The sequence below is a fragment of the Haliotis cracherodii genome, unplaced genomic scaffold (assembly GCF_022045235.1).
Source record: "Haliotis cracherodii isolate W230 unplaced genomic scaffold, xgHalCrac1.p SCAF_19, whole genome shotgun sequence".
In the NCBI taxonomy this organism is placed as follows: Eukaryota; Metazoa; Mollusca; class Gastropoda; order Lepetellida; family Haliotidae; genus Haliotis; species Haliotis cracherodii.
Genome location: NW_027266274.1, coordinates 2,302,180 through 2,328,929, shown reverse-complemented (window position 1 = coordinate 2,328,929; position 26,750 = coordinate 2,302,180). Strand labels below are relative to the sequence as shown.

The window sequence follows — 26,750 nt, the reverse complement described above, 5'->3', positions numbered from 1 at the left end:
ACATGATGATAGCTGTGACACCAAACATGATGATAACTGTGACACCAAACATGATGATAGCTGTGACACCAAACATGATGATAACTGTGACACCAAACATGCTGATAGCTATGACACCAAACATGATGATAACTGTGACACCAAACATGATGATAACTGTGACACCAAACATGATGATAACTGTGGAACCAAACATGATAACTGTGACACCAAACATGATACTGTGACACCAAACATGCTGATAACTGTGACACCAATCATGATAACTGTGACACCAAACACGATGATAACTGTGACACCAAACATGATAACTGTGACACCAAACATGATGATAGCTGTGACACCAAACATGCTGATAACTGTGACACCAAACATGATGATAGCTGTGACACCAAACATGCTGATAGCTATGACACCAAACATGATGATAGCTGTGACACCAAACATGCTGATAGCTATGACACCAAACATGATGATAACTGTGACACCAAACTCTGATAATTTTATTAACAATAATATACTCTTCAAAAATAAAAACTTGACATTGATGTAAAACCACTTTTTGCCAAATATCTAAAAAAAAATACATTAAATGAGAACCAAATAAGTCAAACAGAAAGACGATGTGTGCGAAAACACATGCAAAGCACATAAACGTAGCGTTTGGGGATCCAATTTTACAGCTTCATCCAAACGCAACCGCCTGTAAAAAACGTGCAGCACAGGATCCTGCATTTAGGCATGCAGGCCCCCCTGCTGAATGGGTATTTAAATCCACATCAGCGGCTGTTCATACGGTCCTTATAACGGCAGTAGAGGCTTTGACAGAATGCCAAGACTGAATGCAGCTCAACGGAACAACGCCACTGGGAGATTACAAGATGGAGCAACTCAGCAAGAAGTTGTCAGGCACTTTGGCGTATCCAGACAGACAATCTCCGCACTGTGGACTCGATACAACAACGCCAACAGAGTTGGCGACAGACCAAGGTCAGGAAGACCAAGGGTGACAACCCAAGCACAACATTGATACATCCAGATGGGCCACCTCCGAGACCGCACTACCACAGCCACTTCTACAACCACGCAGATCCCTGGGGTACGCAGAATATCAGATCAAGCAGTACCCAACAGACTGAGGGATGCTGAACTTTTTGCACGAAGACCTGTTCGACATCATGTATTGACCCCACGTCATCTGGCGGATCTTCTGCTTTGGTGCCAACAGAGGGTTAGATGGACACGTGCAAGGTGGAGAAATGTACTGTTTACTGACGAGTCCCGTTTCCTACTCACACGTGCTGATGGGTGCGCACGTGTCTACAGGCGTCGGGGTGAAAGTTACGCCCCCCAACCGTGTGCAGCAGGTTATCTCATTTGGCGGCGGGAGTGTCATGGTATGGGCCGGAATTAATCCCGGTGGTAGGACGCCTCTCGTGCATATGGTAGGTGCATTGACAGGTGTGCGTTACAGAGACTTGATCCTACAGCCTTACGTTCTTCCTCACGTCAACATTCATGGCGGACAGTTCCAGCTGGACAACACTCGACCGCACATGGCACGTGTTTGTCAGGACTTCTTACAGCACAACAACATCCAGACATTACCTTGGCCAGCCCGGTCACCAGATTTGTCCCCATTTGAGCATCTGTGGGACGAGTTGGATCGACACGTTCTCAGAAGGAATCCACCGCCCCAAACACTTCCAGCGCTTCTTGATGCACTTCAGCATGAATGGCAGCATATCCAACAGCGTGTTAATGATAACTTGATTGCATCTATGGGTCGTCGGTGTCAAGCGGTGATTAATGCACGTGGTGTGCACAACCGATACTGACATTTTATTTACCCCTGTGACATTAACTGTATCGTGTACGTGTGTCTGTCTAGGTGACACGATTAATGTTTTGAACATTGTGTACATTGATCTTCAAACAGTGTTTCAATTATGGTTTCTGTGTCCTATTTTTAAACAATCGCATTATATTACATTTTGAAAGTCAGTGTCAAGTTTCTCTTTTGAAGAGTATTTGTTTTCCTTTTAGTTTGACATAGCCAGTGGGCTAATAAGGGTTTCTTTTGTTTGACTCAAATCCAGCTGACCAATCTTCTTGTCTAGTTGAGGTTTTTACTGTCTGTGTTAGATAAGGCATTATTATGCACGTTATGTTCTCCCAGACTGTGAAGATGGCAGCAGAGTTACGGAAGCCTATCTACAAGGCTGTGGCAGTGCATGCCATAGACTACGAGTTTGTCCTGCAACAGATGAGCAATGTGCGGTGGGATGTGAAGGAGATCATGTCACAGCACAACAACTATGTTGATCATCTACTCGCGGTAAGATACACACATATTGCAGGAGGTACTTGGTCAAATTTCTGTATAATTCTTTCTCCGGGGGACTTATTGCACTTAAATTCTTAAATGTATTCCTTGTGACAGACCTGTATTAATAATGATATTATTAAGAGTATAAAGAAAAGCATCACCATGTCATGATCCTCAAATAGCGCCGCACACATCTGAGAAGACTATGGGAGTTTAGGGGATTATGCAATGAGTCACCCCAGAAAATATTTATTTTAAAATTGCTTTGAAAGTAATAGAGGATAAAATCTTCTCTGGGTGCTGCCCGCCCAGCCTCCCATTGTACCATGTTCTTAGGACCAACTAATGTAACTTTTGGATATGAACAAGAAGCCGAGTGAATATTGCCCGGGCTGCAGTAAGACATGTGGTACCGACAGTGATACTTGAAGTAGGTCAGTGCACACAAAGGAGTTGTCGAAGATAATGCCTCAATGTTGTTGTTTTTCCTTATCTTTTTATTAACATCACTATCAATACAGGTCTGTCTCAAGGAACAAGGAAGAATTTTATGACAAAGAGTCATCCTCAATTACTTATGAATCACAGCTGGTTGTATTTTATGTTTTTGCATACTATGCAAATAGTGACAGTGTTCCTGGAATTTATTTGTGCTGAAGTTATGTAGAACAAACGTTGTATGCAATATTAACCTTTTCAGAGTCTGGTAGAATTTCACAAGAAGCTGATTGAGGCTGACCGCCGTGTTCCCATACCTAAAGTGGTGATGGATCTGCTATGGGAACACTGTGTCCGACTCTGCAACAGGACATTTGTGGATGGGTGAGGAACAGCATAAAACTGTCGCAGAGTTGCGTTCCTTGGGCAGGCCAGAAACCCGAATCCCGGTTTACCCCGGTTATGATCTGTGCTCTTGGGTTTCACTAAAGTAGTGTACGTGTAAGACCTGCATCAATTCAGGCTTTCCTCCCACATGAAGCTGACATGCCATTATATGACTCGAAAGCTGTGTTAAACCCAAGTCGCTCACTCACTCTTTTGGGAATGTCTTGAACGCTCTTTATGTTATGACTGTTGCAAATACAGTTATGACTGATATAATGTTACAAATTTTCCAGAACAATTCAGGTGAGCTTCAGAGCCTTGTGGCAGTATAATATCTTCTATACATACATAGGTTTGTTTTGATACAAGTGTATTTCATATGTGTAATTGTTGTGCATACTGCACATGTCATCTTCCTCCAACACCAGTATTCTGTGTGATGGCTATGACTAGTCCACCTTGTTCATGGTGATGTAATTGTGGTGGTAGATCCTAAACCTGTGGGGGCGGACGGTTAGCGTAGTGGTTAAAGCGTTCGCTTGTCACGCCGAAGACCCGGGTTCGATTCCCGTCATGGGTACAATGTGTGAAGCCCATTTCTGGTGTCCCCCACTGTGATATTGCTGGAATATTGCTAAAAGCGGCGTAAAACCATACTCACTCACTCACTCTTAAACCTGTATGTGACATCTGTTGATGTAGGTACGCTAATGCCAGGAAGTGCAGCAATGAGGGCCGGGCTCTGATGCAACTCGACTTCCAGCAGTTTGTCACCAGGCTCGACAGAATCACAGACATCAAGTATGTACAGACACCTATGTAGTATCATGTCATCATAGTTGTAATGTGATGTGGTAGTTTGTCAGGAGGGACACAGATACCTAGTTTCTTTGTTATGACACAGTATTGACTGCTGATTGCTGCTTTCAGGCCAATACCGGAGAGGGAGTTTGTGGAGACATACATCAAGGCATACTACCTCCCTGAGAGCCAGCTGGAGACATGGCTTCAGGATCACAAGGTATCAACAGACTCTTGTTTGTTTCACAGCTGCTTCTTTGTTTACTTGCTCATGTTTACTAGCCACCCTGATACAAAGGAAATAATGCTGCGTGTGATGATAAACAACACTCACTCATTTCTAACTCTTGATGTTTACCGCTGAATCTGTGATATGTTCCACTTTTTGGGAGTCTGTTTGTACAAGACTGCCTCCATGGTCTAGTGGTAGGACAGAAGGTCCGAGGTTTGATCCCAGGTACTTGTTGTTACCCTGCTTGGTGCTGGGTATTAAGAGGCAAAAACAATTACTGGTTGGCTCAGAGTCTGAGGTATTCTTGTTAAACTGAAGCATGGTATATCAGTGGGCTAGCACTATAAATTTGGCATTAGCCCAGATTGGCACACGCAGATGCACACACACATGCATTCACGCCATTGTATAAGTGCAATATTCTTGAACATGACATTAAACCCCATTTCACCTCACCTCACCTCACCTTTGTGTACACACTCTGCTTTGAATGTGACACTTGGACACGTGGTACTGTATGACTTACAACATCGAGTGTTGTTTGAGGGGAGCCGCATGCAGGAGGTTATTGTTATCAGTCATGAGCGAGCAAAATGCTATATTGTTGATGTCTGTCCAGGAATACTCCAACAAGCAGCTCCTGGCTCTCATCAGCTCTGTGGACCACATCAGTAAGAAGGCCAGACAAAGATTGACTACTGTGGTGGAGGACATGGACCGTGTCCGCAGGTAGCACTGACCACCACCTCCAGCAGGACAGATGTGACCAACTGACCACCATTCCACTGCCTGTCTCTTGACCAGCTCGCAGCAGCATGTAGTGCAACTTTCCATAGTCAGACAGTGTCACAAACACATAGTTCATATATGCTATTTATCTGGTGATTGATGTGTACCAAAGACACAAGACATTTTAAGTCTATATAATTTGCTTCTGTATGGATTGAATGTTGAGTTTAATCATCAAGTGAAGTTGTGTTGTGTAAAACTGGCTGAAACAGGCAGTTTTTGACTACAGTTCCTGTGTGTACACAGTGCATGAGGTGTCTTGTCACAGATATTGAAGCAGTTTCATCTATATATGAACAAATATCCCGATACACTGGCATTCACAGCTTTACCCTTGTTAATGAACTATCCAAGATACATTTTGTTTATGGTATTTTAGCATTACTCTGAAACCTGAGGAACAATTTGGGTTTTCTTGTTTTCAAATAATGCCTGATTCATTAAGAAAAATCTCTCAAGATGTTTCCACAAGACATGCTCAAGGTGTGTGTTCATCAGTTCATGTTGAGCTCCTAGTATCATTCTGCTTAGAGTCAATAAAAGGGCTTTGAGATTTGGGTGAGGGTAGTGCTTGCAAGTAACAGTTATCACTCGTTTGTGGACTTACATTCCATGCTGCATCGTTCAGGAGGTCATCTGTACTTATGTCCCTCCATAAACCTGCAATGTTTTACGTCATTTGCCATCTAAGGATTTGAGGTCACTAGACAATCCATTTGGGTGTGGCAGTAGAGAATAACATTTTGGCAATCAGTTGCACCCCTCAGATGCAGCGATTGAGAAGCCTTTCAAACGTGATAGTCAGAAAAACAACAAAGTTTCTCCTTAATTTCTGGCTATTAAGTATGTGAATAAAGTTAACTCAGCAAATGGCTACAAAACATTCCAGGAACATGGATACTGCATGCACTGAATTCAACTTGCTGGACAGTGGCTGAATACAGCTGATGACAGCAGCAGCAGAAACAAGCTCCTATTCAGTTAGTGGTGTTGTGTGCAGTCATGTTCCTGTCTGCAGAATGGAAACTGCATATCAAAGAGACGCTGACAGGAAACTCTACCTGTGTAATGACGTGCTGTGAAAAATATGAAATGTTATGATTGAAACATGTTCATTGCAAGAGATTTATTTTGCAGTTTCTTCTCAGGTTGCAGAAGATGTTTTTAATCAGGGAATCATTCACTTTCCACCTTCTCATCATTTTGATCCACCCAGTGGATGAACTGTCCCCGACCTGGGGAATTATGCAATCTTGTGAACTATTTTCATGATAGAACAAAGACATGTGTATTCATGATGTATCTGAAAATTAGAACTTTTATGAAACGAGAAGACATGCTCATTCCAATGAAACAGACTGAGCTGTGGTCACATCTGCAGTGGAGAGAAAGGGTGCTTATGTTGTTGGAACAGTCATGACAAGAGAGGCTCCCCTGCTCAGGTCAGAGTGGTACCAGGAATATGTCACTGGTTATTAAGAACAAGAGGAGGATGTCACAGGAAAGATATGTTCATGTGATGAATTTTTTCAATGGTTGATGCTGAATAAGTAAATTGAAACTCAGCTGAATATATTGTAATTTCTTTTGGCCCATACTGAAAATACTTTGCCACTATCTTCTCCTCTGATGTTAAGTTGCAAGTCCAAATGCTTGGGAATAATTCATGAGGAGAAATTCTGGTATTCTGAATGTCAAAAGAGTTAATCAACAGAGATGAAATTATTCAGTTTATGTATAAAATAACATGAAAGATAGGTCAACAGCTGTGGTGTGTTTGATGACAGTTGGCACCCATGGTGTGACATCAGAATACTAATGAAATGCTTTCTAAATGCTTCCCAATAACTGAACTCATCAAATTATGCAAATCCTGCAATAGCAACTCTAATAGGAGCTACAGGGGTAGCCCACTGAATACTTAGTCATTGCCGCCACCTTTATTCCCACTTGGGTCACAATGAGTTGTCCAGCATGATTCACATAAATAGTAGGTTTATGAACATTTCTGACAGTTGGTTTTAGATTAAAGAGGAAAATATGTTCCTTGGTACCAATCCAACAAGCTAGTTCAACCACTTGCTTCATTGTAATGAAGGTGGTTGTTGTCATGATGATGTAAGGGGGTGGCAGTACTCCATGATGGTGCAGCACCAACACAGGTGTTTCCACACATCAGTTCGGATCAGGGCATGGAGATGGCATGGCACATTGACGTCAATGTAATTCTAATACCGCTGAAGGCTGTATGTGTAATCATGTTTCAATCATTGTCTGAATGTGTAATCAGAGTGTTGGCGACCATTCCATTGGGGAGTCCTCATGATAAAGTATTTAATGTTAGTGTGAAGTGTCCTATGACTTTGTGCTGTATATATAGTGAGTATGTTCATGTCCAGATGCACAGTGTAGGTCTGAGGGAGCTAATGCTGTTCTACTCATTCTACGTCTAAGACTAAGGGAAAGTGGGAATACAACTGTGATGGTGTATGGAAGATCCTGTGTATTTCATTAACACCTGTATTGTTTGTCAGTTTCAACTGGCAGTTATCATACCTAATAGCTTAAGCCAAGATTCCTAAGAAATATGACTGGATAGGAAGAAACTTTCCCATGTTACTGTGACATTTTGGAAGTGAAATAGAATTGTTTTCCCATTCCCAGTGCAGTATAGAAGCTCATTTATTTAATGGATGGGTAGGCTGCTTGCAAGACATCACACATGCATTAGTAATCTACGGTAACATATTCACAACAGGTATGTGTGAGGCTTGTAGTAAGATGCAATGTTTCCTTATTTCCCTTGGTACATTGAGAATAATGCATACAAGATATCGAAATAGCAATAAGAAGCTCTGTATCAACAGCACACAAACTGTTACAAGTATTAAGCACTGGAAACAGGATATGCAGTTACGCAGGGGACAAACATCTCATCTCCTTTCACATTCATGCTGCCAACAGTTGAATGGAAGCAGCATGTTTTCAATGTTTACTGAAGGACATTTCATGGTGTTGAGGAAGGAATATGTAACACATTATTCTGTTAGAAGATCTGCCAATACTTAGCTTGTCTTGTTCCTTGGACTAGAAGAAGATTTTCAGCTTGTTGGTGACAGTAGATGAGGAGTCTGAACACAATTTGTTGTATTTACTTTAGTGAAGTAATTTGGTTGTAATAAACATATTGACTCAAAAAAACAGTGTACAGGTAGCCATGGTAGCTACATTGTTATAGTATAACACTGAATACTTGTCCAAACATATCTTACCAAATGTAAATTAACATGTTATTATACTATATTGAGTTTTTATATATGCAAAATGTATATACAAATAAATACAGGAAATATTGATGATGTTTGTTTTCTTAAACTTTACAGAGAGTTAGAATCATCATCAGTGAAGCCTCATTGATTCCTGATGCCACTTCAGTCTGCAACAAACATACATCTACTGGAATGAGTCATGGTTCTGGTTCATGGAAGAGGACATCTGTTGAAAATTTATTTAAATTTGTCGTGGTGCTCAGCATAAACAGGAATTTATGGCTATGATGTAATAGAGGTAGGATATTCAGAAGAATTATATGACTTCCTTCCAGTGTATGTGTGTTTAGACTGAGATATTCTGTAGAAATATGACTTCCTTCCAATATATGTGAAGGAAGTCATTTTTCTACAGAACATCTCAGTCTGCAACACACATATACTGGAAGGAAGTCATATTTCTACAGAACATCTCAGTCTGAAACACTCAAAAACTAGAAGGAAGTCATGGTTCTACGGAACATCTCAGTCAGCAACACACAAAAACTAGAAGGAAATCATGGTTTTACAGAACATCTCAGTCTGAAACACACATTAACTAGAAGGAAGTCATATTTCTTCAGAACATCTCAGTCTGAAACACACATATACTGGAAGGAAATCATATTTCTACAGAACATCTTAGTCTGCAACACACATATACTGGAAGAAAGTCATGGTTCCACAGAACATCTCTGTCATCAACCCTCAAAAACTAGAAGGAAGTAATATTTCTACAGAGCATATCAGTCTGCAACACACATATAGTGAAAGGAAGTCATGGTTCTACAGAACATCTCAGTGTGCAACACACAAACACTTGAAGGAAGTAATATTTCTACAGAGCATATCAGTCTGCAACACACATATAGTGGAAGGAAATCATATTTCTACAGAACATCTCAGTCTGCAACACACAAACACTTGAAGGAAGTAATATTTCTACAGAGCATATCAGTCTGCAACACACATGAAGAAAGTCATGGTTCTTCTACAGAACATTACTTTTTAGTTTCACACTGTAAACTTAACTCACATCATGTGATAAGACGGAACAGAGAAGCTGAGACCAATCTACAGCAGATCCGGGTTATTATACAAGGACGATCTATACAACTGAATGTTTGCTAAGGATCTCCACTTTAAAAGGGAACAGTTCACATTGTGTACATCTGTTGAAACAGCCAAAGACAATATTGAAGACATGTTTAATGAACAAAATTATTGCCACACGTCATGTGCCACACAATGCCAACAAACACAATGTTACCAATAATCAGTCTAATCACTCCTCAAACTAAGAGTATCTAACCAAAACCTAAACATAAATAAATAAAAAAAAAACATTATAAAATAACTCGCAGCGGCGTGAATGTGATCAACGTGATCCAGGCTGGCTCCGTCGTCTCATGCTCCCAATAAGTCGCTTGATTGTTGCCAAGGGAAGATTGTTCCACGCTTAGTTGTTGTGCAGATAAATAGGCATCACAACCCTGGTCTCATGATGTAAATAGGCATCCACGACCCTGACCATGAGTATGAATTCCGTCCCGATTATACCAGCAGACGGTCTCACATACACATTCCAGAATGGCATCACGGTAACGAACCCATGTCATCATGCCCTGTTGTAGGACATGGAAATCGGTTCTTCCAGCTCTACTGATTCCACCCCAAATCATGATTGAGCCCACTCCAAAAGGGTCATGTTTAGTTGTGTTGGAATCCTGAAATCGTTCTCGTTGTATACACCACACTCGGGCATGACGATGTGTGAGGTCCAGACAGTATCTCAATTCACCAGTGAATAGTACTGGAGCCAAGTCTGTGTCTATCCAAATCCAAACTTCCCTGTCTGTGATGGTGGGTCAGTGGGATGCGAATGCATGCCCCCCGTCACCAGAGACCAGCCTCAAGAAGTAGAAACATTAACGCCACTGGTGTTCTGCAGGTCATTTCTGATCGTAGTGGCATTCACAAAGGAGAAACCAGTATTGCCGCTGTGTGGTGGCACGCTGTCGAACATGTCGCTGGGTAGCTGATCTAAAGGTCAGGTATCGATTCCATGCTGCACTAATCCCAATTTGGCTGACACCAACATCGTTTCAACGTGACGTTTTGTTGACCCGTTTCAAGCATGCCTATACACCTGCCGTCGTCGTTGAGGGAGCATAGGAGAATTCCGTTGTTGCAATCGTCATTAGCAAATGTTGTTGGGCTCTCTGATAATGATGTGCAACGATTCTGTCACGATACACCCAAACACAGGTTTACAAGCACCTTGTGCACATTTTGCTCATGACTGCATGCCTCTGTCCATTCATCATGAAACTGAGGTCCTATAGGGGTCATCCAACCGGGATATTTCAATCTTTATTATTTGTATTTAGATTTGTTTATGATCCAAACTTGATCCTCAGCAAACCTTGAGTTGTATACTAAGTAATTGGTTTAGAAAAAAATATTGTTGGAGCTGAAGTCATCATCCACATCACCGACTGGTGTTTGCTCCGGATGCGGTCAAATCAAGATCAAATCCACATCCTAGATGCCAGTCGTGCAGGAACAGCACATGCAGGATACAACCATTGCAATAATTTGTCTAAAGAAAGGTTTGACAAGCTTTTCAAGGCGTGGCATTGCAGCTCTTCTAGAAATAATAGGTCGTCAGCAAAATAACCTAAAGCATCTACATCTACTTCCACTGACAAGAAGGGAATGATCACTGGGAAAATCCTTTTTAGGGGAGATTTTGCATATCATCACACACTTACATATTGATAAAGGAGCAAATATACCTCTCTGGTTTGAAAAAAGGCACTGGCGGGCGTCTGGGCCCGTCACCTACGGTGGATCCTCTGGGCATGAAAAAAGCAACTGATTTCCACCCGATGCCACGCTCTCCTTTCAACCTCGGTGAGTTCACAAATAAATCATTTCATCCATGATAGAAATGAAAGACAAACGTTTTGAATCCGTATCTCACGACTTATTGCATCTAAACAATTCAGTATCGCAACAGGAGGATGTGAATAGATCTACTTCATCATCGGTGGAGTATGATAGGGTATGCTCTAAGAGCTACGATCCATACAGCCAAGTGCGGAGGACAATAGAAGGGTCATAAGCAAGCGTCATGAATCTCAGAGATCCCCGTCTTATCACACTCATCGTCAGGAAGATCCTTTGTAATGGACATCCCATCGCAGCCGTCATGGAGAAGGACACAAATCTCCACCTAGTCATCATCATGATACCAGGCATGTTGAAAGAGATTATCGTGGAAGTTACCCGAGACCTCATAAATGTGCTCCCGCTCATATCGTTACGTGGTCCAGTCAGGCTTATGGCGATAGCAAAGGGAAGACAGTTATACATCAAGCCACAGATCTGACGACTGAGACAATACTACTCCACGTCATCACAGCACAGCGCCACTTGCTTAGGGAGAGCAGTTCCGTATCCAACACTGCTACTTCTTTTGAATTGGATCTATCTCTGAGGACGCACTAGTACTTTAGCCGAATGATTACACAATCAAATAAATTAATGAAGCACTATACCACCTGATTCTGGCCTCACGTCCTACCAACAAGGAGGAGCAACCTACCAAGCTCTTGTTAAAGTGTGAGGGCTATGAGGACGCAGTCTCTAAAACTAAAGAAGTTCACTCTTCCCTTCCCGCCATACATGGACAACGTTATTTACAAGATAGAAGCTTCACTGAATGGATCACATTAGACATTAGACTTGGGATGCCATCTATCAAAAAGAGTGCGTACAAAACGCACGACGATCCTTTCCCGATACATCCTACGATCGATTAAGATTTCTATGATCTGGTTAAGAAGCTCAACACTTGGATGTAAGTAGAGCTTACTAGAATTAGAGGTCTGGACAATGTCATCATGGAGATGTTGAACACCATCTCTTACGTCAACTGGGTGACTACATGAGTTTGTCACATCATCCATCCAAATAACCAGAGTGCAGGTCTTCCTTTAGAGGCACAGTCAACATGACCTTGCATCAGTCATATTTACCCACAGCTCTTTGGGCCATATGTTCAAAATGCATCAGAACCTCCAATCAACGCATATGTTGATGTCGGTAAAGCTATTACTCATGCAAAGGAATCATCTGCTTCAACAATATGTTGTCACAATATGATGCTTCGCGACATGCAGACACACACTAAATACATATAAGAGACATTCATTCAAACAAACATCTTACAGTCAGAGAAACTAGAATGGAAAATAACACAAGCTGGCGATACAACTTTTAAGTAATATATTACACGCATTAGCTTACTGTGTCTAACCCGAACACTGAGCAATCAAAAAGTACATGGCTTTCAGGAACTGAACAGAATATAACTTCAAAATCATTTACAGCACATCGACCCGAAATGTCTGCATTCGGGAGAAAATAAAGCAACTTTTGGACTTAATCATGCCCATCTATAAAATAGACTGTTAACATGTAGTTAGTATGACTCACATTCCAACACAGACTTGAGCAAGCAAAGAATTCTAAAGATGTCAATCTTAAACAATATTTTAACCTTTATAAATACCTTCAGAAATAACGTTACATCCCCCACCTCTTTTTTCAAATGCAAATCCAAAAATAACTTTAACCAGTGTCGTCCAGTGGGATGGCGTCTTCCACGTGATTTCTTTAAATTGATACAGCACTGATGAGGATATCTTAATGATGGCAATGGTGTAATACGTAACAAATATATATTGAATACATCTTGTATGGTTAATATGCGAAACAGGATGTCTCCCCTATTAACCACACATGGCACACGCCTATTTAGAGAAAGTTGTGATTGGACGCGTTCTACATATGTCCATTTAATGAAGTCTGGCAGTTCAATTCAAAACATTTCACTTACTAAATAGCAATAGGTGTTGAGCAAGAGTGATACACATACGTGACTCTCCCTGTTTACATTTTTACACATTGTTTCAGCGTAATGAATATATACAACATATAATATACATGCATCTCTTCGGGCTTTCCTCCAACTTGTGACACGCATTTTACTGTATAAAACGGCATATTTACTGCGCATTCGGCAATACAAAAGCGTTGGCTTGTAATTAATCGAGTCTGGGAGGGTTTGACAGGCCGCTTCAGAGACAATTAACAACTGAAAGACAGTTCAAACGGGGATGTGATGACAAATTGGTGTGTCCTTGATCGTATGGAAATCTTCTCCGTACAATTATGGATGGTTCTTTTTCCCGCAAGGACGTGGTTCGAATTAGTAAAGAGTTGCAGACAGTGTCTGAGATGTCGTACTGGTGCTGGTATATTTCATATCGCCATATTCTGTGCTGGGTTCTGAATTCAAGATTTGGAACAAACAAACATTTACAAATGTGTGAAATGACCCGCGTTTCTACACTTCTGCAGTACAACATGCATAATGTGAAGTGAGTGAGATTTTATTCAGGATCTGGTTTTACACCGTATTTGGACTGTGCATGCGGTTTTATCACGAAAGGCATGCAGTGATTTTTACGTTCTGTACACCGTATGATGCCTTGGGCCTGGTCTTGTCTTCATATACTGTCTTCGTGTAACAACGGTAGTAATTTCAACGAAAACGATAAGGACACAATTTCTGTTCTAAACTCCGTTTAAAACCAGAAAACATGTTTGTCGTTATCACTTTGAAATCTTAAATTTCAAAGCAAGTAAGGATGAACGCTGCTTAAAACCTTAGAACCATCTAGATGATTTTAGTACCGTGTGGGTGAGTTGCGTGTTTAGCATTGACAACTCTGATAGTTACGTTCTCAGGTTGTCCTACTTTGTTGTCCTACTTTTGTCATTTCCAGAAAAAGAGACACGTATATATGACGTTTTATATGTAATCCAAGGATAAACAATAGTGTTTTATCTCTAATTAAAGTACACATAGCAGTTTAAAAGAAATGCAAGGAATTTATAACATCCGCAAAAAGATAAAATATTGTAAAACAAATGTATCCGCCAAGAGCGAAATGCATACGTGGTTGTCAAGACGTCTGCAGTTGTAAGCCAAGCACTGTGTGTGTTCACCATTGCCCTAATGACTGGGCGACACCTCCTACCCAAAGAATTCAAAAGCCAGTAGGTGACACCTTGTGGAATGGCAGCCCATTCTTCTTGAAGAGATTGGCGTAATTGCTGCATGTTTTGTGGCCCTGATTGACACTGGCGTAAACAACCAGCTCATCTCATAGATGCTCTGTTGGGCAGAGATCCGGTGACCTTCATGACTAGTTGATCTAGGAAATCAGTACTGACTCTTGGTGTGTGGGGACAAGCATTGCTGAAAAATGGCGTCCGGTGCTTGCAGAGTCGGGTCAACATGAGGACGCAGGGTCACGAAGGGCAAAGTAAAGGTAGATATTAGGATATTAATGGTTATGTTTTGTTGTCCATACGATATATAAGGGCGACGAGAGCGAAGCGAGGGCCAGTGGGAGTGAGGATCGGGGACGGAGAAGGAGAGACGCAAGAGAGAGAACAAGAGGAGGTCCGGAACGAAAGACAGTTTCGCAGCCAAACCGGAGCTATCCTCTAGTCTTTTGCATCGTGTATCGGCTCTCTGAACGTATTTTATGTAAGAAACTGATGTAATCTGAAAAAAACATTCTCTCCCTCCGTCGCATGTGTTACATACGTGATGCCTTTTCGTGACGAGGATCCCTAAAATGAATTAGGACCGTGTAGCATGAGCTGAACGCCCTACATTGATAAGTTTATTATGGTTTAACCATTTTTAAAAGGAGAAATGGCTGGTCTGAAAATATGTGAGCGGGTCCTTTGATGGAGAACAGGATAAATTGAAAGAATTTAGAGACATATGTTGTTGACAAATTTGGCAGTAGATAAGATTTCCATGGCTGCATATTTATCAAAAAAGGATCGAGCGAGCGATTGTATACGTTACCTTGGTGATCACCCTCAGGCAACGTGGACCATCGTGAGGCAGAATTAACAAATCGGTTTGTTGAGGCTATGGATTCTCTCAGCATGCCTTGATGCTTTTGAGAAAATTCAGACAAATGCCAAGATAGAAACTTTAGCTATTTGCTGAGCACATGTTCAATTTAGCAGAGAAAGCATGTGGGAAGCGATAGTGGAAGCGTCAGTTAGAAGATTTAATGTAGATTGGCATATGCAGATGATTATTATAAAAGAGGGTCATGAGGGGTAACTCTCAAACTGTTGCCATGAGGGAAGTACTTTAATTTAGTCCCAATAGTAGGCTAGTGGCAGGTGTTTGGAGACCAGGATCATGAATCCATGGAAATTGATCACTTTGGTGCTGGAAGGGTTGACAAGAGGACACAAGGCTTTGCTGGAGATGCAAGAAAGTGGATCCTCACAACAGGATTTAAGCTAGGACAACTTTCACAGAGGAAGCCCACGAGAAAGTTCATATGAAATGAACAAATCGTGAATGACATTAGATGGAGTGAGTTTGGTAAAATGCCACTTTGAACAATATTCCAGTTATAACACGGCGTGTTAGCTTCATGTAAGAGTAGATGTAAGTAGAGAATTTTCAGAACAGAATTTAGTGACACACGACAGAAAGTAAATATGATACACCGACATCCGATCTCCTCAGCGACGTAGAGGCGCCATCAGAATATAGGGACAAAATTAATGGCTTGTTCGCAAGCAGTGACATGGGAGTAGGTCATACAAACACAGATAAGATGGCTTAGACTGAATTCGTCGTAACAAAATAAAGGCAGTCGATAGGCAATAGATGAAATGCTAGATGCAAAGACAATTAAGATTTGAAAGTCACCTTGGAGTTATTGTAGTGATAGACAGCGTGATGGATCTAAATGGTTCTGTATTTCCCAACCATCAGCAGTAATCGATGACATTTAGCTCTATTGGATAGTAAAATCACAGTACCTTAACTCTCCAGACTTAAAGTCGGGCAACTGTTTGGATGGACGAGAAAGACATAATTGTACTATATGATTTAGGTGCTTTAGCAATTGCATACCCAGATGATATATTTATTTTTCGGCAATAGAAGAACATATCAAACATACAGATAGCATTTGATATTAGAGGAGTCTCGCTTCATTTCATTTCATTAGTTTCATTCTAAAAATCAAACATTGCAGAACCAGTAATAGAACTAACTAAAAGGTCATGATAGACAGCTGAGTGTCAAAAAGCACTTGACTTTTTGAAAGATAGTTTGACAATTGTTCCCCTTTTAGCATAGCCTGACAAGTATTCTGTATTGTGTACTGACGCAAGTAATAGTTGCATAGGGGCATGTCTAACATAGGTTTGTGATGGTGACGGAGAATTCATACAAACACCCAAATATATTATCTGTACTCAAGCCCGCTGGTCCATATTGGAAAAGGAAGCCTGTGCCATTTATTTTGCACTACAGATATTTGACCAACATCATTAAAACAGACTACTGTAAATAAATAAAATTAGGAGATAAATCTACTGTGTCTTAAAAGTTGACGTCGTCCCCCCGTGGAGTAGTCTTATTTTAATTTGGGACTAAGAGCTTTAGCGCGAGGTTTCAAATGTGAAAATAAGAGGTTTCTAATCTACAGTGTGACAACATCAAATTTAAAAAAAACAGTAAGTTTATCTCAATTCAACCATGACGACAATAGCGCTTTGAAAACTTGTTCTCTTGAAATTCGTAATTACACATGACAAAGGTCATCTATCTCAGAACATTCTGAAAAAGGGTCACAGGTAGTCATAAATGTAACAAATATTTTTTTCTAAATGAGGTTGACAAAACCCCTCGAAACTGAGTCCAAAGATATATGTTTCATATTTGCACTGTTTGTACTCAACAAGTCATTTCTTAGAAGTTAAGGGTACACAATGGTAGAATATTTGTTAGAAACACCTTTGTAGACTACAAACATACAACCTTGGTAAGTGAACACAACTATAGCTATCTTCCCAAGAAAAGGCAAAACAAGTAGCATTACCCCTTTTCATTAAATGCCTAAATGTTGCCTATGAGCCTTCAAAATAACCATTTTAATCTCGTCATAATCTAACTTCATGTTAGTGCTGTATAGCCTTCTTGAGCATTGGTTTCAATGACCTTTGCAATAACACTACCCACTAGTCTTTTGGTCATTTCAAACTCTTTGCCACCTTTTCAAACTGCAAAAGAAAGACATTGTCAACTTCATTCTCTTGAAAAGGAGGGACTGATCTGATACTTGGGGAGGGATAATTTATGTTTCGCAATACTCTCAATCTGAATTCTCTCTCACTTCTGTCTGTTAGAAATTCAGTTTTCTCTCTTTTTTCTTGAAATTCAGATTCTTTCAGCCTTATCACTGTCATTTTCCTCCTCATTTCCAGCTTTTTTAATTCAAAAGTTTCTGTTCTGAATTATTCAGCTTTGGCTTTGCTAATTTTTTTCATTCCATAAAAAACTTAAACTGAATAATTCCAAATTTACTTTTTCTCATTGAAGGCCTAGCAACAAGGCTGAGTGAAGCCACCATTTCTGATTTATCTAAAACCCTGATTGTCTCCTCATTTGGAACTAAGCAAATTTCACCACCATAGACGCCATATAACAGATACGAATTTCACAATAATCCTGTGTAAAGCAACGAGGGTAGGATGGACAATGGCAAATTTAGAGCGGATCTGTTTTATTTAAAATGTAGCATTTTTGTCAAAAGAACTCAGCTCCCGCAAGAGCCCCTGATGTCTGGTACATGGTGATTCCAAACTAAACCTATGTCGAGAAGTAAGTTGTGAAATCAGTAACTGACTACACAAGATCAATGAATAATCAATAAACTATATTCAAACACAAAATTAGGTTTGCAATAAAAAAGTACACCACTAAAACTAAAAAGGTGATAGGAGCTGCGTTGGAAGCTGACAAGAATTCTATGATTACACATAGGCATCCAAACAGCACTTGGGAAATGGAGTAGAAACAAGTCATGTTTAATCGGCATCGAATCGCCCTCTTGCCGCTCGTATATAGGTACAGCCAGTCCTCCCATCAGGATGACATAACTCTGTCACTACGAACTGATTCCAAGTTGTTCTGCAATTTTCAATTGTCGATTTCAATGTATGCTTTTTTACAAGTTGTGATAAGACGCTATGCTTAATTCACATGTACGATTAGTTGTGTACTCATCTATCACATCAGAAAATTCAACAAAAGTAATTTGATACAATCTAATGAAAAATTAATTATCTAATTTATCTAATTAAATGCCATTTTAAATTACCAATTGTTAATGCGTGTGTGCGTGCGTGCGTGTTTGTGGAAGCGAACAGTGGCAGTAAACAGTTTAACGACGAAATCGTTTGAATGATTGCATCCTTGAACAGTAACCAGATCATGTTATATGACGATCTGAATGTAGCACAAAACATTATCAGCTACATATCTATAATTACATTGTAAAAGGAATCGGAGGGTGTGCTGCAATCTGATTTGATAACAAAGTTTATAAAGCCATTCCGTAAATATTCTTGACTTTTATATGGTAAAACAATGGTAAAACAATGTATATAAACAAGTGAAATTGATGTCTTCTTGCTCGTCTACATATAAATCACCATTTGATAGGAGTAAAAGTATTAAAATACCCTTTTCTTAATTTAATTCCTAATACATGTGTATAAATAACTGCAAATTCATAGGAGAATTTTGGGACTATTTTCAAAAGAGTTATTGCCTATTTACTAGTATATGGCGGGACAGGTGGATAAGATAAAAAGAAATCAGATCTTTGAAGATTTATAGATAGAAAACCTTCAAAGTTGTGAAAATCATTTGCAATAAATCTACCGAAACTGTGCATTTATTTCTTTATTCGAATTGTCAATGCAAAAACAAAAAACTAAAATTCAATTTGTGCAAACATCAATTCTTCGAACTATGTGAAAAGAATTTTCTCACCGAGCAAAATAGGTTTTAAACACAGAATTTGTTTACATTAAATTCTATGTGAGTACATGTATATACAGGCCGACAATCTCAATTTACTGAAATTCGGGAACTTACTGTATCAATTTCTAAAAGATTCAAAAGTAAGCCAGTGCGATTATAAACAGGTTAGTAAATATTGTACACAGAAACAGTAAATGGCAGAAAATGAATAGTATAAGAAATACAGGACAATAATGGTTCCAGCACAAATCATTACACCCCACTCTTCCAAGAGTTTACTGCTAACAAAGGGGTAGGTACATAACAACAAGGTCACATATACTCTATTATACTAAGCTACCCGTTCAACAGGATGAATCTCGTAACCTTAACATTATTCCTTGGCAGCATTTATTTTCCAAAGAGAGAATGTGTTAATGATTTACAGAGTGACTACACCGCTATGTCACTGGCCATCTGTCCATTGGACATGTAACCAGTTTTATAGGAAATCCCTCGGACTCGAACCCACCACGCTGGGATTGTTATATCAAAAGAGAGGGCATGAAAATTTCATAAAATGACGTCACCGGGTATTGTGACGTGTTTGCATCCTTTTGGTACTAAATTCTAAAGAATTCCAACTTTCAAGACAATCAAGAATGACAGAGAACTCTAAACAATATATTTCCAAAATGTTCTTCAATTTTAAATAGTCAACTTCAATGTGTGTCTTTTACAAGTTGTGATAAGTTTGCGATGTTATGTTCACACATACGATTATCATATATCACAGAAGAGAATTCAACAAACATAATATGAAAAATAACAACATATTGATGAATAAATCTGGTCAATAATATAGACTATACATTGGTCGTTTTAAGTCAGGAATACAAATCAGATACATAAAAATACTAAAGTCAAACAAAAGCAGCATCTTAACCTTCTGCCCCACGTGAACACCTGGCCGGCCTCCTGGATAGTTGTGACACTAGTGTTACATGTTATACTTTCCTGGAGGAGTCAATATCAACATCTGGGTGACGTTGACATTGAATCCCCCCAACTATCCAAACGTGCCACATTTGAATTTGTGGCTCTGGATGTCAAATGTTGAAAGATTCCGTTGCGTGGACCAGTGTGACCGCCCTGTATATTGTAGAAATCAGGTATGTGCATACTGAGATTTACCATGCTGAAGGGGCGGTCGGGTAGCCTATTGGTTAAAGCTTTCGCTCGTCACGCCGAAGACCCGGGTTCGATTCCCGACATGGGTTCAATGTGTGAAGCCCGTTTCTGGTGTCACCCGCCGTGATATTGCTGGAATATTGCTAAAAGCGGCGTAAAACCATTCCACTCACTCACCATTCTGAAGCCATCCATGCCCTCATAGTGGCAATTAGAAAACAAAAATCTGCTGTACGTCTTGACCAATCAGCAAATCAGAAGTCCACCTACTCGTCGCAAAAGAGTTCACATTTATCACTATTTTGAAACATTTTTCTGCTAACTTGCATTGGTTTCGATGAAGGCTCTCTCAGAATGATAAGTACATCACACTGGTAATCAACGCCTTGCATAGCTCTATATTATGAAGGGGTGCAAAACAACCAGTGATCCAGGAATACCCAGACAACATGCATACACCGGTCTGTGAAACATATTCATAATGGATTTTTTTCTCTATGAAATATTTTCAACATTTGTTATGGATGAATGTTTTTTCACTGGTCTACGGACACGTGTTCATTTGATGTATGTGATGCATAGGTAAAATGCAGCGGCTGTCATCTCCATGACAACAGGTGTTCAACTCTCGGACCTAATTTGACCAAAGAAAATATCTGGATATTGACGCTTGAGTGCCCCGCAACAAAACGCGACCAACATGCATTCCGACTGCACAGCGGTACAGCACGTTTCCCGTTCCACTGCTTAACACTGACATAGCTGACTGCATTGGAAAACATTAAATAGACATTCGAAACACATTTGTTATGAAGTCGAACATCATTATAAGCATGTCATTTCATTAATATACTTGGTACTGAGTCTGGTATAATTGGGTTAATTACCAAATGTTCTAAGATTGATTTCTGAGTGACACTGTATTTGGTTTGATGTTACAGAGAACACACAAGGATAAGTTCTAAATGATGTGATTAGTTCCTCAAACTTGCCTATAGTTGGACTTTTCCTGGGGGGTGACCACTAATATAGTTTATATGTAGTGCAAATATGATCAAATATATTTACTAATGAGACGCATGTCATTTGTGATGTAGATTAGGTCAATGATTAACCAAATTTAAAGTGATCAATATTTCGTAGCCATCTCTCAGGCAAGCAACATACACACAACAGTCTCGCCAAATGTGGCAGGCTATTTCAGAGAAAGAATCCGAAGACCTACATTGTAGATGGTGAACAATACAGTTTTCAGCCTAGTGAGCCACAGAACGTTACTGTGGAAACATGGGTAACGATAAGATTGTGTATTCCATGGAACCATCTTTGAATTGACCTTAAATCATTCTGTTCCATCTCAATCAATGGCAAATCCGCAGAACCGTTGATGCGACGTAAAAGGTTGTATGCACTCAAGTCATCACGTCACACACAAACGACATTCTTAGTCATGCGTTTTTCTGAATAGATCATGTTGTGGTTCTCTCGAACTTTTGCAGTGAACGGAACTAGTCTTTCTGTTACTTCCCCTAAATGAGCAGCCGACATATATGTCTCTCTCATACAACTTGATCTCACCCAGGAGCTAATCGATTCCTCTTGCTCCTTTTACATCAACTGTTCTCGCTTTTTCACTTTACATCAACTGTTCCCGCTTTGTCACTTTAACATCAACTGTCCTCGCTTTGTCAGTTCACATCAACTGTTCCCGCTTTGTCACTTTACATCAACTGTTCCCGCTTTGTCACTTTACATCAACTGTTCTCGCTTTGTCAGTTTACATGAACTAGCCCGAAAATGTCAGTTAATATGATCAGTACCATCTTGCCCTTCCTTTTTGACTTTTTAATCACTACGTGCTTTCTCCTGCTTTTTCACATGACAAGATCAGTACCCGCTATCGGCGCCTTTTGCACTGATAGTGATCAGCTTTCCCCTGTTTGTTTTTAGGTTTACGTGATCAACACGCGTACCCCTGCCTTTCCTCTTTACGTGATGCCGCATTCGGATCCCTTTTCAGTACCGTACTAGAAAACATGATAATGTCATCAGCAAATAACAGAAGGAAAAGCTTGACAATGTCTGGATGAAGTTGTATACCATCTGTACAGTTCTGATGGACAGCTGTAGCTAGTTCATTAATAAAGAAGACAAACAAAAAAGGGCTAAGTATACATCCCTGGCGTACACCAATGCTGCAGTCAAAAGCGTTGGACATTACACCGTTATTTCTTATACATGCTTTTACATTTTTATATATGCTACACAATAGTTTTACCATTTTACTGCTCAGGCCATGCTTGGTAAATAACATCCATAATTTACTTCTATCCACAGAATCAAAAGCTTTAGAGAAATCAACAAATAAAACGTGAAATTTACCCCCTTTGCTTGATATATAGCGGTGAATGAGACTATACAAAATAAAAATATTGTCCGTGGTTGAGTATCCTTCCCTAAATCCTGCTTGTGCCTCAGTGATTTTATCTGTAGCGTTGGACCAAAAAACTAGTCTTTTATTGATGATATACAAGAATACTTTACTAAATATACTAAGAAGTGTAATACCTCGATAATTGTCAGTCATATTTGGGTCATCATTCTTAAATAGGGGTATGATAATACCAACATCCCAACATTTTTTAAAGTAAGATTTTTCAAGCATTAAATTAAAAATTACCAGTAGGTATGGCGTTAATAAATCTTCAGCGAGTTTGAAAAACTCCGAGATAAGGTTATCTATTCCTGCAGATTTATTATTTTTAAGATGACGAATGCTTACTCTTATCTCATCTTCTGAAATTGGTAAATCTAAGATATCCCTTGTAATATCATTCTCAACAGTATTTTCCAAAACTGACTCGAAATAATTATGAAAATCATTAACATCTGAGCCATTCTCTTCTGATCTATCGTCAAATAATCCCTTAAAATGATTAAACCAGTCTTCCAATGTTATCGTATTAAACGTATAGTTAGTACATTTTAAACTTTTTAACACTTCCCAAAACGTTTTGGGGTTATCGATGGAATTTTCTAAGTTTTAATTTCTCTCCGTTATATGCTTTTTTTCGTTTACGACAAACTGCCTTACATTTATTCTGTGCGAAGTTATACTCTTGCAAAGACTGGGTGTCCTTAAGTGTCCTGAATTTATTTTATGCCCTACATCTTTCCTTTTTGTAGAGTTCACATTCAAAATCATACCAAGGTTTGCTAGTTTTTGGAGTACCACAAACAAGTTTCCGCATTCCTTCTGCTGCCGTACACAAAGCCCGGGATAAACAATTAATACTTTCATCTATGTTTGTAAAGGCTACATCTTTGGATTCCTCCAACAAATTTTGAACCCTATCTGATTGTAAATTATCGCAAAAGGAGTTTTCCTTAGTGCTGTCCCACTTAAACTTATAGCTCAAATCTTTGGAATTACTATGAACGTGGTGTTCACTGTGATAAAGCGCTCGTAAAGATAAATTAAGTGGAAGGTGTGATGATTCTGCTAGCGAAAGAACAGCAAACTTTTTGCAATTTGGAAAAAGCTCTTGGGAGCATAAAACGTAATCTATTAAGCTGGCCCCATCATGTCCAATGAGAGTATAGTCACCAACTCCCTGAACATCATCACATCTTCCTTCATTATATGAACATTTAATACAGCACATGGATTTAACAAACATCTGCCAAAATTATTGACACACTTATCCACTGAATATCTTTTCAGTGCGAATTTATCTAACAAAAAATCCCCCAAACAACCGTCATTACCTTCAACATACTCAATAATATCATCCTCTATAAAATCAGCCTCTGTTCCCGTCCTGGCGTTAAAATCGCCACCAATAAACATATATACATCATTATATTTCATTAGAACCTCAAAAAGCTTCTCTTGTAGGTATATTACACCATTCTTATACTGTCTTAACAGATTAGAATACCAGTTTGATCCCTCTGGATGTATATAAACACAAGAGTATTAAATATCTTTTTTAAGTCCAAAGAGCTGTGTGTCCAATAAGAGTAAAATCCCACTGCCAAACACCTCTATATCCTTGACATAAACAGATAGCTTCTTTTTAACAAGTACTATAACACCTCCAGAACATCTGCCCGTTGCCGATATCTTTTCAGCTTCTTTTACATATATCATAAATTCCGAAAAAAATGAATACAAATCAAAATCTTTCATCCATGTTTCAGTTAAACCAATGATATCACATGATTTAATAAAATCAATAAAGTCAGAGTCATCAATTTTGGAATAGAGTCCTGACACAGTTGACATCATCAGTTCCCTCTATCCCCTGCTTTTTCGGTTGACATCATCAGTTCCCTCTATCCTCTGCTTTTTCAGTTGACATCATCAGTACCCGCTATACCCTGCTTTTTCAGTTGACATCATCAATTCCCGCTATCCCCTGCTTTTTCAGTTGACATCATCAGTTCCCTCTATCCCCTGCTTTTTCAGTTGACATCATCAGTACCCGCTATACCCTACTTTTTCAGTTGACATCATCAGTTCCCTCTATCCCCTGCTTTTTCAGTTGACATCATCAGTTCCCTCTATCCCCTGCTTTTTCAGTTGACATCATCAGTTCCCGCTTTCCCTTCCCTTTTCAGTTAATGTGATCAGAACTAGCTTTCATATCCTTGTTCAGTTTACGTGATCAGTTTCGGCTTTTCACTGCTTTTTCGGTTCATGTGAACCATAATAGCTTTTCCCTGCTTGATCAGTTTACATGATCAATATCGTGATCATGATCGTCTGTTTGTTTTAGTTTACATGATTAGTCACCGTGGTATGAGGGACTTTCTTAGAGCAGGGTTTCTGTTTACAAGGTCAGTCTCTGGTTTGTCAGTTTCATGACAAGTTGCTTTTTTGCTACGTAGATTATCCGTTAACACATGTCAGAAAAGATAACATTGAGAATATGATCAGATTATTTTCACAATCAATATCAAAGATGGGTGATCTATAAGTAGATCTAGTTGTGAAATTTAGCTCCATTAAATGTCAATATGTACAAAGTCAAATATCACTTTGTGTCATTCTCTGAGGAGGAGCATTCCTTAAGCCACGGGCAGAGTCACAATGCACTCGTCCTTTATGAGACAGGGGAACAAACACGATGGTCCCGGGGCAGCGTGTCTCGGGGTGATTGTGCCACTGTCACTAAACCGAGTTAGACAATACAACATGTCTGACTTTTGGGCTTTTCTGACTCCTCTTTCTTTCCTCGGCTGTTGACACTCGGAGGTCGGTTGGACTGGTGAAGGGTATTTTTTATCATACCAACATCTTTCGGTTTAGAGTATGTGTCTCGAGAATCTTGATTCTTTTTGGGACTTTCATCCCGCGATTCCACATATACAACAGTTTTATTCGCTTCATTGTTATTGAGAGTATTAATGATCTTGGCTGAACCATATGTCTCTGCATGTACTGGTGAATTAAAGGTACTCTTGGGAATATCTTCAAAGGAAACTGGTGAGTAGACGGACCTCGTACCGTCTGTACTGTGTGTTTCTTTGTTGATCTTCTTCATTTCATCCTCGAGGTAGGTTGTAAAGGGACACCTGGGACCAGAACCTTCACGCGACGTGTCCCTGCTCAATAGCCAGAAAGACAGGATGGAACCTTTACCCTGGAAACAAACACATTTCGAAATAAACGAACGTGATCTCTAATCACATCTGCATGTTCCAAGTTTCAATGACAATAATGTTGATATGATGCGAAAGTGAATGACACGATTTTAGAATGTGAAAGATGCAGTGACTTACCTTCACCTGGATGCTGCCCCTCTCTTCTACCTGGTACGGATACGGCTCCAGCTCCTTCTTCGTTGTCTCGCTGATGTGAATCTTCATTGCCTTGAACAGTCAAGAAAATACCTTTTCACACTTGATATCTTACTAAAATAATTGTTATGCCTGAAAACATTGGAAACTGAAGTAAACAATGTTCTACGTATTTTATTGTTACAAACATATAACATGTGCGCGAACAGTTCTCGCAAACGTGTTCAGGAGTTGATTATTGGACCATGTGGCCATGCTAGTCAACGTGTATGCCTGATTCACAAACAGACACAATCTCACCTCTCCACTTGTCTCCATCCTTGATGCTGTGTTGACAGTGTCACCAAACAGACAGTACCTCGGCATCTTGATGCCCACTACCCCGGCTACAGTCGTGCCGGTGTGGATACCTAGAACATACAACTTGATTTACAGACGCCCTTGGGAACCACATGAACCTAAGATATATATCAAATAAAGATTCACTGAAGCACTCGTGCTATCCTCCGCAAAGACAGTTTCGAGACATTCAGG

At 39.7% G+C, this 26,750-nt stretch overlaps 2 protein-coding genes across 4 annotated transcripts in view; one reads left to right on the top strand and one right to left on the bottom strand.

Moving 5' to 3' along the window:
• Positions 1-8,317, top strand: part of LOC139466662 (syndetin-like) — a 65,178-nt gene extending 56,861 nt beyond the window's left edge. Inside the window, exons 23-27 of the mRNA XM_071248258.1 lie at positions 2,180-2,338; positions 3,030-3,151; positions 3,857-3,955; positions 4,085-4,175; positions 4,807-8,317. Coding sequence (XP_071104359.1) covers positions 2,180-2,338; positions 3,030-3,151; positions 3,857-3,955; positions 4,085-4,175; positions 4,807-4,920 — 585 coding nt within the window. The 3' untranslated portion in view covers positions 4,921-8,317. The remainder of the gene's footprint in view (positions 1-2,179; positions 2,339-3,029; positions 3,152-3,856; positions 3,956-4,084; positions 4,176-4,806) is intronic.
• Positions 8,318-19,222: 10,905 nt separating this feature from the next.
• Positions 19,223-26,750, bottom strand: part of LOC139466661 (soluble guanylate cyclase 88E-like) — a 52,981-nt gene continuing 45,453 nt past the window's right edge. For all 3 annotated transcript variants that reach the window (XM_071248256.1, XM_071248255.1, XM_071248257.1), the window contains 3 exons: positions 26,517-26,626; positions 26,199-26,288; positions 19,223-26,059 (listed from right to left, as the gene is read on the bottom strand). In XM_071248256.1, the coding sequence (XP_071104357.1) occupies positions 25,598-26,059; positions 26,199-26,288; positions 26,517-26,626 (662 nt within the window). In that variant the 3' untranslated portion in view covers positions 19,223-25,597. The remainder of the gene's footprint in view (positions 26,060-26,198; positions 26,289-26,516; positions 26,627-26,750) is intronic.